The following is a 12870-nucleotide window of genomic DNA, read 5'->3' as shown; positions in this document are numbered from 1 at the left end:
GACGTGGAACAAAATGAGAAGTATTTTATAAGATGCAATCTTCACTACTCATTTGAAAATTTGTGATGTGTTTTACTACAACTCCTATCACGCGCAGGGGGGATGCAAAATTGGGTTTCCGGTTTTGCATTTGTTTTTGAGAATTTCGTAACTGAAGTTGGTCAAACGATTTAATGATAATTATTCTCTTAATGATTATTATTATTAATTTCGTAACTGATAGTCAATGATATTAATGATCATTAAACAGTAATGATTATTATTTTCTGTTTCATTGCTCTAATGATGACCATTATTATGATAATTACTAAGTATTATTATGCACTAATGGTCAATAATAAGTTACAAGTTTTATTGTTATAAAACTAGATGAAATGATTCAGTTCATATGACCAAAGACACACAACTCTCTCATCCTCTTCGCTGCAACATCATTGCGGTTTCATTTCAGACAAGTGATCAAGTTCGGCAGTCCGCTACTGCTTCGAACCGGAGTACCCTGGGAACAGACCGCGAATCTGTTTAAGGGAATTGTGTCAAACACAAGCCCGGTTCACCGTTATCATTTATTGTTTCTAATCATTTGTTTCCGGTTCTACTACAGGAATATCCAACACTTCGTTATTACGAGTCGACGCTAATGGCTAGGGTTTCGTCACGACATCGCCACCACCACCGCCTAGGATTCGGAAATCGAACCCGGCAATAGTAGGTGATGAATAATTGTAACACCATAAGCGACCACAAGTGCCATTGTCACCACCGCGGTAAACAATGACCATCAACCACCGTAACCATCGCCACCGCTACCAAAAGTCCAAAAATCGAACCCAGCAACAGTGCTAATATGACGGCAAGTAGACGGAGGGTGGTGTGAAAAGTGAAAACAGTGGAAAACACATATTTGTTTGGGAGGTAGAAAATAGAAAAATTAATAATAAAAAAGCTAAAGTGAAGATTAAAGTGGAGAATAACAGGTGAGTCAATGGGTTGAGAGCAAAGACACGTAGCAATTCCTTTTGACACCAGGCAACCAGAACCGAAGGACAGACACAAACAAGTAATACAGCAAACGGTACAGCACCTACAACACAAACTCAGATGTAAATGTATATTTATAAACATATGTCAAGAATTAGTTACCTAATTACCTCATGAAACCTTACTATTGATAACTTGTAACATCTTTTTTAATGAAAGTTAGTTACTTGTCACTTTATTGTTTTTTTTTTAATTAATAGAAGTGTTGGTTAGTTGATATCTAATTACCAAATACAAATGAAAATTATTAAATTTGAATAAAATTAATAATCTTTATCAATTTTGTATTTAATTTTTATCAAATTTACGTAAATAGCGGATCTTATTTTAGATTATCTATCAAATTACATTCGTGTCTTCAATTAACATTTTGGTGTTTCGGTCTAAATTTTGTTATTTGACATTTTAATGTGTCCTAACATGCGAGTTAACATGTCCAACGTGTGTATATGCTTTAGCGCGTCTTCCAGTTCCGCCGCAACACGTGGGTCCAAGTACTAGCTCGTTATATACGTAACACATACTATTTCAACACATTTAAAATAAAATAAAAGGTTAATAACATAAATTAAAATAAGTATATAACTTGTCGTTAGAGATCATTCGATTGTCATCATGGATCATACAATAAAAAAAGGAATTAGTATATGAATTTTGTTAAATCAACGGGGGTGTGACAGAGATGCTTGGGAAGAAAGTTATCATGTGCATACCAAAAGGCACACTTAATAGAAAAGGCTCTTCCTGACTGTTTTCTTAATTTGCTACAACAATCATGGATTGTAGTAGTCGCTTCAGATAAGCATTTCACGCAGTTCTCCATTGATATCCCATCATAACACTGCATGGACCCATATAAGGTGCGGGAACCTGGCCCATAACTTATAGAGCCAGACCCGTATCTGTCCATATTATTAATTTTGTTTACGATCTCCTTGAGTTTATTTGCTAAATTATTCAACCCCTTCTCCAACTCACCGGCAGTACTAGGAGCCGGAGGTGTCGTTGTAGGAAAGAACCACAACCATTCCGTCCCAAGGTTTGTTTCAAATCGTCGATTTGCATAACGCACACAATACAGTTTTGGTGTGACCGACCAGGCCGCACCTTCCTTTTGTTTAGGACAGTTTTTCTTAACAACAGGGATGGTCTTTTTTACACACTCCCAACAATCTTCCTTTTTGGTATTTAGGGGGCAAATAGATTTGGCCACAACTCCATTACTAGTACCCCTTTGAATACCGTTGTAAACTCCTGGAAACCCAAAGCCTTTGTCGAGGTCAACCAATGCTTCATCTCGTTCTTTTAACAAGTTATCGGAATCAAAATTACCATCTTTGCCGCAAATGGCGGATTGTCTGGTTATAACGAGATTAGCATTGTTGAAGATTGCTTGAAGAAGGAGTATGAGTGAAACTAGGAATTTGGTTTCCATTTGTGGTTAAAATTTTTTGATATTTCATGTTTGCAATTAACCGATAGTTATAGTGATGAGTGTTAACATAAGTTAAAAAAGTAAGTTGAGTTTTAGACGGTTCTAATAATCTGATTGGTTGATTGAAAAAAAAACGTGTGCACTATAAGACTGGATGTAGTGGACATTTTAGAGGTGTTAATAATGCTTACTTGGCTTCCATGTAATTGTTATATACCACTACACCACCTCCTATTTTTTTGCCATTCTCATTGTACGCCAAAGCCTTAACGGGCTCCATTTGGTGAGTACAATTAAGGCATGACTTCAATTGCTAATTTCTTTTTAATAAGAGGATTTTACCTATATATAATTTATAAAATTCACTCTCTAATCTCTCATAATACACTCTGTATTATTATCTATAATAATTGAGAAGTTCGGTGCTGCTAAGCTTTCATTGGGCCACTTGACGGCACTACATTGGTACACTTTATTTTGTTTTACTTCCGGTATCGTAACGAAAACCGGCCCAATACCAAATTTGTTTTTTTGTTTCTTTTGTTTTACTTCCAGTATCATCACAGACATGACGAAACCCACCGAATTCATGTAGGCTCATCATATTTTGTTTTAGTTCACCGTAACGAAAACCGACCGCATGCCAGTTTTGTTTTTTGTTTTGTTTTAGTTTCAATATCGTAACGAACATGACGGAAACTGACCGAATTTGCGTATACTCACCGTCTCAACGCCTATGACTGACAACGCTCGGGTCTTCCTAACGCCCGAGTTTTGCCAACCGACGTTACCCTATTGATTTTGTTTTATAGTTCCGGTATCATAACGCATGTAACTGAAACCGACCAAATTCCACTCGACTTATTGCCTCAACGTCCGGGACCGACAACACTTGGGTTTATCACCGCCGGGTTTTACCACCCGCCCCCGCGCAACGCATTGTGCAAAACACTAGTTCTCTCATATTTTATATAAAAAAATGTATCCATGACCTAATGATTTATCTTCTTGGGAGGTAGATGAGACGTGCTATATTCGAGTGATCGTGATATATTTGAGCGGAGGAAAGACGAAATTCGTGTCAAATATCGTGTCAACGAGTAGTCATTTTTTTAATAAAAAATATTCTAATATCTTTTTTATTTCAACTATCTTTTGTTTATTTTTCTTATGTAACATGTTATTTTTTTCCTATGTGCTTGTAAATTTTATTAAATGCTCTAACATTTTTTGTGTGGCTTTATTAGTTAAGTATTATGTTTATTGAATAATAAAGTATTAAGTAAATAAAAAATGATTGAGTAGTAAATGCAATTAGTTAAAACCACTACATTTGATTTAAGATGAGCTTTAGTGAATTTGTTTTTGCTTACATGACGTCTACATGATATTTTAACTATACAATTAGCTAAAACCACTACATATAGTCTAATAGAATTGCAATTCTATAGTCTAATAGAATTGTAGTTCTATAAAATTGTAGTAATGTTTTATTTTAGCTACCTGATTTGTCATACATTAAAAAAAGGAGAGATCTAATTAAACATTGATTGATTGTAAAAAGGGATCTGACTTGATCCCACATTTTTTAAAATAGGGCTTTTATATTCACATACTCTGATTCTACTTTTAAATTACACATTTTTATTGACAATCATGTGATGTAACTTGAACCCACATCCTTTAAAAATACAATCTTATCCAATTCCTTGATTCTGTTAATTAAACCATAGATACTTTAGAATACTTATATGAAAACTCAAAATACTTTCAGTTTATATATATTGTTTAGTAACCATCTTATGGTATGTTCTGAATTGAATATTAACTTGATGAGATGCATAACAAAAAAAAAAAAGCAAAAACAAAAAACCTAGACAAACTTTAATGTATGTACCTGGACTGTGCATTAAGGTTTTGCTTATCAATAGATCAATGCTTTAAAATTTTATTTATGAACTTATACTAAACGTCAGTAACATTTTCATTAAAAAAATAATAAGAAGAAAATACTGTCACGGACACACCATTAATGAATTTGTTACCTAGATTTAAATCATTCAAGTTGATACAGGGGGTTAAGAGAGTCGTAACTTATTGCAGGTTGAGGTTTTATTATTAATAGAAAAGAGTTATATACGGGCCTTCAGCAGAACACATCGATCTCACTATCATTGAACTTCCAACATGTATTTTTTTTTAAGTCAATTAACCCGATATATGCGGAGGTGTGATGGAGAAGGTCCGTAGCGTCTTGGGAAGAAAATTATCATGTGCATACCAAAAGGCACAAATAGCAGAAAAAGCCCTTCCATACTGTTTTCTTAATTTGCTACAACAATCAAGGATTTAATTATTTGCTTCGGATAAACATTTCGTGCAGTTCTCCGTTGATATCCCAACAAAACACTGCATGGACCCGTATAAGGTGCGGGAACCTGGCCCATAATTTATAGACCCATACCCATACCTGTCACGATTGTTAACTCTGTTTACGATATCCTTGAGTTTATTTGCCAAATTATTCAACCCCTTCTCCAACTCACCAGCAGTAGTAGGAGCTGGAGGTGCCGCTGCTGGTGTAGGAAAGAACCGAATCCATTCCACCCCAAGGTTTGTTTCACTTTGTCGATCTGCATAACGCACTTTGGTAAGACCGACCAGGCCGCGCCTTCCTTTTGTTTAGGGCAGTTTTTCTTAAGAGTAGGGATGGTCGCTTTTACACACTCCAAACAATCTTCCTTTTGGGGGGCGTTGAGCTTTTGTCCAAACTCCACCACCACTACCGCTACCAAGAGCACCGTTGAAATGTTGTGCAAACCTTAAGCCTTTTTCAAGTGCATCAAATGCTACATCTTGTTCTTTTAACAATTCATTGGAATTGAAATTACCATCTTTCCCGCATATGACGGATTGCCGATCTGGGGATATGGAGAGATTAGCATCGTTGAAGATTGTTTGAAGAAAGAGTACAAGTGAAACTAGTAACTTGGTTTCCATTTATGGTTGGAATTATCATATGGAACAAAGAAGAACTTTGGTGCCGCTATCAAACGACTGGTTCGCTTGGCAAAATTTGATTGGGTCAAGTAATTTATTTTTTTGTTTTTCTTTATTGGCTTGTTATGTGGTTTTAAAGATAACTAAAGCGGTTATACGTATCAACTCACAGCCATCACGCCTGGGACCAACAACACTCAGGTTTTACAAATGACCAGGTGGGTTTTATCGACCTTTTTGTATTAGTTCTGTGTTAGGCCCTGTTTTGTATGTCTAAGTCTTTTGTATTGGTTTGTTTATGTATTTGGGCTTGTTAGCCATTTTGTATGTATTGGGCCTTGAGCCTTGTAAAGAAGCCCATTGGGCCTAGATGAATATAAACATGCTTCTCATGCATGCTTCCCTATAAATAGGGAGCATGCCATGAGAAACAAGAACCTTTTGTCAAAAACTCAAACTCTCACATATTTGCTTTCTCCTTGTTCTCTCTCTCACTCTTATTTCTCGTCCTGAACATAAACACTCAAAATCCGAGACCAAAGGTAGCTTGGTGTGATATTCCGTTAGCACCGAGTTTGGTTGATCCAAGACACGTTGTTAGACCCACCCGCGTTGGGACCTACAACTGGTATCAGAGTTACGGCTCACTAGTTGAGGTTTTTGGATCACAACCTTGGGTTTTGATCTTGAGAAAGAAGAAAAGAAAGTGTTCTTACAAGAAAACTACAAAAAATACAAAAAGAATCGGCTTCAAAGTTCATAAAAATGACCTAGAAAGTGTTCTTGGTAGAAATAACAAGTATACAAGTTCTAGATCTAAAAGAATTGGGATTAAAGGTGTTAAAAATTAGTGATTCGGGTTTAAAAGTTGTTAAACATCAAAAGTTAAATATTTCGCATCGCATGATTCATGAAAGTTAGTGTACCAACTTTTGACCAGAACTGACAAGTTAGGTGGAACAGATCCCAAGAAAGATTGTTTCTGGAAGCTTTGAAAATTTCGCTTCGCATAAGACTTTTTCGCTTCGCGTAAACCTCCTTCGATAGGATTTTCGCATCGCGTGAAAGTTTTTCGCTTCGCACGAGATTGATTTCGCTTCACACCAACTGTTTCGCTTCGCATCACTGTTCATCAGAACCATTTCGCTTCACACAGGATCATTTCGCTTCGCGTTACTGTTCACTTCGCTTCGCATAAGCCTGTTTCGCTTCGCACACTTACTTTATGCGAAATTCTTTTTTGGGTTAAAATTAAAACTGCTTAAGAACTTTTAGTGTTTGAGACTGTTGTAACCATGACTAGTACTGATTATGAGCTATTGAAGGGGTATTTGTTGCTTGAGAACCAAGTGGGAACACCTACAAAACCTCCAAAGTTTATGACCTTAGATGACAACTTTGCCGATTTTAAATGGAGGTTCATGAACTTTATCTCTTTGACTGACTCTGAGTTGATGAGATGTTTTGAAGTAGGTCCTCATGTTCCCATGACAGTCACTGCAGCTAGACAACAACCAAAACCCGTTGAAAGTTATGATCTAAATGATAAGACTTTAATTGAACAAGACAAGAAAGCGTATCTCACTTTAACTGTTTGTCTTTCAAATGAAATTACTGAGACTTTACAGGAGCACAAGAGTGCAAAGGGTTTGTGGGATGCACTGGTTGAAAAAGTTGAGGGAAATGCTGAAGTTAAGGAAAACAAGAAGGCCCTGTTAAAGGAGGAATTCAACATGTTTAACTACCGACAAGGAGAAGGTATGCTGGATTTGATTAAAAGGTTTGAAAAGTTGTTGGTAAGAATGAGAGCTGATAGTGTCAACATCACAAATTCCGAGATCAACCACAAGTTGATGAATTCTTTGCCGTATAGCTGGAGCACCAATACTGTGACAATCAAGAGAACTACTAATTTGAATGCAATGCCAACAACTGTTTGATATCTACTATCAAGTCTTTTGAAATGGATAAGCAAATGAGGATGAACAATCATATGAGTTCTCTGAATCAAGCTGGGATGAGTAATGCTACTACAATGCCTACTACTTTCATAAGCAAGACCCAGCACAACATGTATCCAGTAACCACTCCAAAGTATTCTTCAGCTGTGCCTCCACAAGAAACAACATTTATCTCAACTGGAAATCAGTCTCCTTCATCTGGTTCAAGCTCATTTCAAAAGGCAGTTGATAGTGCGGTTGAGAAAGCATTGAAAGCCCATGGGATCTCTTCTTCAAAGCCTTAGCAAAGCAAAAGTTCTAGCTACTGTGAAGTCCTCCCAATGCTGAATGATTCAAATGTTTCACTAGTTCATGCATTCCCGTCATGTCATGAAGATTTAATGAAAGTAAATCTGTTGCCACAACAGTTTGAAACAGGAGATCTCAAAGACATCAATCAAAAGGATCTCGAGAAGATGGATATCAAGTATCAAATGGCTATGGCGGTACACAAAGCTACAAACTTCATGAAGACATATGGGAAAGACAGTTTCAAGGATTCTGACAGGAAGAGGATTGGATTTGATAAGGAGAAGCTTCGTTGTTACAACTGTTGTGAGTTGGGTCACTTCTCAATGGAATGCACAAATCCCCCAAAACCATCAAACGACATTCGTGTGACTGAAGTAACGGATGAAGATATTAAGTCAGTTGGTAAGAAGCATGAAGTGCACAAGCCAAGCAGTTCAGCTCCAAGAATTGGAGGTCATCCACACAAGGGTAACTCAAGCTCAAACACTAGAGCCCTTGTCTCTCAAACAGAGTTCCAGAATGTGGGTTGGGATGATCAATTTCAAGAGCTGAATAATCCACTAAATCAAGCTTGCATGGCTTTCACTTCCAACAATGAAGCATCTTCATCTTCAAACACTGTTCCCAGTGCATCACCACTCGATGAGGTACATCAAAATCTTTGCTCTCAAGCTTGTATTAACTTGGTTTATTTTTATAGACATAATCATGATGAAGTCTTGAAAGAAATTTCACATCTTCGAGAGTTTAATGCTGAGTATGTAAAAGCCGACAAGATTTACGTTGAAAAGATTGAAATTCATCATGATGATGTAGCAAATCTTAGACTTAAAAATTTTTCAAACAGAACAAGAAGTAGTATATTTTAAAAACATAGTTTCTGAATTAAAAGATGCAATTGAAATTTGAAACTTGACATTTTTGATAAAAAGAAAGAAGAAAAGATAGTCGAAATATTTGAAACATCATCTGAGCAGCTAGATGATCTTATTGTAGCCCAGAGAATTACTAAGCTAAAAACGGGGCTGGGGTACGACTATACAGTTGTACCTCCATATTTTAATGACAACTACACTAGTTTACCCCAGTTTAGCCATAATACTTCTCCTAAGGAAGAAATGTCATATGGGATTGGTAGAATACCAAAACCAGTGAAATTTGTTCCTGCCGTTTGGTGAATGTGGAAAGGTTAACATGGGTTGTAAGCAAAAAGGAGAGTTAGAACCACGTTTTGAATCATTCGTGGATTTAACCAAATCAATTAACAACCCAGTTTGTAATAAAGTGTGTGAATCGATGTTAGGAAGTTTGATGTCAGGAACAAAAGTTGTATTTTGTGAAAGTTCATGTGATGAAAGTTGTGAAATTGTTTGTAATGAAAATGAATGTTCTTCGTCTGATTCTGAGTGTGAAACAATATTTGATGAAACAATCGAAGAAAAGGTTGTTGAACAGAATAGTTCTAGTTGCTCATCAACTGATCATCATATTGAGAATTTGAGAAAACCATAATCTAGTTTTGAAAATGAAAAACCAAGCACATCCTGTAAATATGTGCCACCTAAAAAAACTTCATTATCTCAAAATACAAGTTACAACAATAGTTCTCAATATTATGATCAATTTGATAGTGCCTATTACTACTCTCGACAAAAACCTAGGCAACCAAATTATTTTGCTACTCAACGTTCATATGATCATTATTATCAATCAGATAGAGGTTTCCAACATTTTAACCCGACTACATCACCTTATCACCCATACTTTAGTGAACTTGAAGTCTATAGATACAACCAAAGAAAGTGTTGCTTTGTTTGTGGAAATCCTTCTCATCTTGCGAGACATTGCAAGAACTAGCACAAGCAACAAAGAGACTTAAACAGCGTGTTTGGTCAGGCATTTGCTAAGGTTCATCACAAAGCTAAGAAAATGTCTAACCAAACTCACTCAACTGCCAGTGAGACGGATTTCGAACACAAAAGTGTAAGAAACCCAAGAAACCATTTTGGCTAACCCAAAGAGAAAGAAAAAGGTTAGCAAAGGGTACGGAAGCTGAAAAGCCCAAGAACCCTTCAAAGGTTTTCACAAAAGCAAATCAAGAAGATTTTAAGGTTAAAACAAAACCAAAACGAAGGCAATCCAGAAAACCTTTTCAAAACCGAGGAAATTACAACTCTTGTTACTCGAGGGATTACTTTTCAGATTCTGATTCACCAAGAGATTATATTTTTAAGAGTCATAAAATTAAACTTGGTGATTTTCTGTTTAATTTTCCCGAGACAACGAGGTCTCAGGGCCCCTCCACTAATTAGCTGTTCATGTGTGTAGGGTCAACCTGGAAGGCATGTCAACAGTATCTGGTACTTAGACAGTGGCTGCACTCGACATATGACAGGAGATGAGTCCCTGCTGTTTGATGTGAAACCATTCGACGATGGACATGTCTCTTTTGCTGATGACGTAGGAGGAGAAATCACGAAACAAGGAAAGGTCTCCAATGGTACTCTGACCTTTGATGAAGTTAATCTTGTGGAACAGCTCAACCACAATCTTCTCAGTGTCTCTCAAATCTATGATAAGCATTTCTCAACTCTTTTACAGAAAATGAGTGTCTTAATCTAAAACTAGGTTTTAAAGTCCCTGATGAGTGGATCTTGATGCGTACTCCGAGGCATAATGATGCTTATATTCTGGACATGAGAAGCAATTATTCCATGCGTACTGCTTCTTGTTTGATGTCCAAGGCCTCGGAGAACAACTCATCTTTATGGCATTGACGTTTGGGTCACGTCAACTTTAAGAACTTGAATAAGTTAGTTAAAGGTGACCATGTGAGGGGTTTGCCTGTTAAATCCTTTCATTGTGTTGAAAAATGTTTATTTTGCTCAAAATGCAAATAGCACAAACTTCCTCACAGACCCAAGACTGTCAATTCCATAAACTCTACTCTTCAACTGCTACATATGGATCTCTTTGGTCCAATTCAACCATTGGCAATAGGTCGAAAAGCCTACTGTCTGGTTATTACTGATGATTTCGCGCGTTTCAGTTGGACTTTTCTTCTAGGAAACAAGGATGAGACTTCTCAATTTCTACTTCGGTTCATCGTATTAGTTGAGAATCAAACTGATAAACGAGTCAAGTGTATCAGAAGTGACAACGGAATAGAATTATGCAACAAAGTGGTGAATGAGTTTTGTCACAACAAGGCGATCCTTCGTCAGTTTAGTGCACCTTACACTCCTGAACAAAATGGGTGGCTGAAAGACGAAACCGTACATTGGTTGAAGCTGATAGAACAATGTTGTCATACTCGCAACTTCCATTATTCTTCTGGGGTGAAGCCAAAAATGCTGCCTGCTTTACCTAGAACCGTGTGTTGCTGAACAAGAGACAGAACAAGACTCCTTATGAAGTTTTTATGAAAGAAAGCCAAGGGTCAATTTCTTCAGAACGTTTGGATGTCCCTGCACTGTGCTCCAAACAAATGTTGCAACAACCTCCAAGTTTGTTGAGAAAGCGGATGAGTGCTACTTTGTAGGCTATTCAGCTGACAAAAGTGCTTATCGCGTCTACAACAAAACCAGAGTAATCTTGGAATCGTTCAACATCAATTGGCAAGAATTGAATCCTACTGATGCACACACTGGTCCGAATTGGATGTTTGATTATAAAGGGCTATTCAAGCAATTTCGAAGAATGTATACAACTTCGGCACCTGTTCCCAATGTTGTGATTGCACCAGCTCAATCTGAAGATGATCAGTCAATCTTAATGCATGCTATTTTGAGAGGCCTGGAAGATGTTCATGTAGCTGCTCCTGCACCCGTACTTAATGCACCTGCCGTGGCAAATCAACAGGCCGCGGTAAATGAAGTACATCGGTCCGCAGACACTACTGAGATGCCCATTATCGAAGACACCGATGATTCAGATACGATTCATATGTGTCAGCTGACAATGTGGAGAACGAACAGACTGATCAAGTAGAGAATCCAGCAATAGAACCTAGTGTAGTTGAATCTGTTCCTACACCTCCCTCTGGCGAAGAAATTCATGGATCTGCTGTGGAAACTGATCAAGCAAATGTGAAAAATGATCCTGTTCAGAATGAAGCTTCTGGCAACACCGACTCAACATCAGTTCCAGCCATTGTTTTTCCTTTCTATGACAACCTATGGGAGGTTCCCATTACTCAAGAACATCTGGTTGATCAAGAAGAAGGTGCCAGTGATCCTCAACCACATGCTCCTGTCAATGTGACTACTGTTTTTCATCCCATAGAAAGCTTATCCATTGAGCTTGAGGCAACACCAGTCAAGCATGTCGAACAAATTCCACAGTTACCAATCCACAGACGGCATCCGACTGAGAACATCATTGGAGATCCATCTGCTGGCATTCAAACACGTAGTACCTCTGGTAACATTAATAGATGTCTTTTTGCTTGTTTTATTTCACAGGTCGAACCTAAAGACTACAAAGTTGCATTGAAAGAAAATTCTTGGGTCGAAGCCATGCATGAAGAACTGTTGCAGTTCAAGAAGCTGAATGTTTGGAGGCTAGTAAAGAAACAAGAAAATAAAAGACTGATTGGAACAAAGTGGGTGTTCCGAAATAAAAAGGACGACAAGGGGGTTATCATCAGAAACAAAGCTTGGCTTGTTGTACAAGGCTTTTGGCAACGTGAGGGACTTGATTATGATGAGGTTTATGCACCTGTGGCCAGATTAGAAGCAATTCGTATCTTTTTGGCCTATGCCTCGTACATGAACTTCAAAGTATATCAAATGGACATGAAGACTGCTTTCTTGTACGGGAAAGTAAAGGAAGAAATCTACGTCAGCCAACCTCTAAGTTTTGAAGATCCAAATTATCCTGACCATGTTTATCGTCTTGACAAAGCACTTTTTGGTCTTCACCACGCACCTCGTGCCTGGTATGCCACATTGGCTGACCATTTGGTGAAGAATGGGTACAAAAGAGGAATTGTTGATCAAACGCTCTTTGTCAAGAAGGTTAAGGATGATCTGATTCTAGTCCAAGTGTATGTTGATGACATTATCTTCGGGTCCATGACGTAGGTTGTCGCGGTCTACTCAAAAACAATTAATTAAAGACTTAAATACCTATATCTAGTAC

At 37.5% G+C, this 12870-nt stretch overlaps 1 protein-coding gene across 1 annotated transcript; it reads right to left on the bottom strand.

Moving 5' to 3' along the window:
* Positions 1-1681: 1681 nt before the first annotated feature.
* On the bottom strand, positions 1682-2476 carry LOC143620483 (cysteine-rich receptor-like protein kinase 11). Its single transcript, XM_077092175.1, has one exon. The coding sequence runs from the start codon at positions 2474-2476 to the stop codon at positions 1682-1684; it is 795 nt and encodes a 264-aa protein (XP_076948290.1).
* Between the last annotated feature and the right edge of the window lie 10394 nt (positions 2477-12870).

The sequence above is a fragment of the Bidens hawaiensis genome, unplaced genomic scaffold (assembly GCF_021521415.1).
Source record: "Bidens hawaiensis isolate Kalapana, Puna unplaced genomic scaffold, B.hawaiensis_p1.1 tig00002572_1, whole genome shotgun sequence".
Classification (NCBI taxonomy): Eukaryota; Viridiplantae; Streptophyta; class Magnoliopsida; order Asterales; family Asteraceae; genus Bidens; species Bidens hawaiensis.
This window is presented reverse-complemented; position numbering and strand designations above follow the sequence as displayed.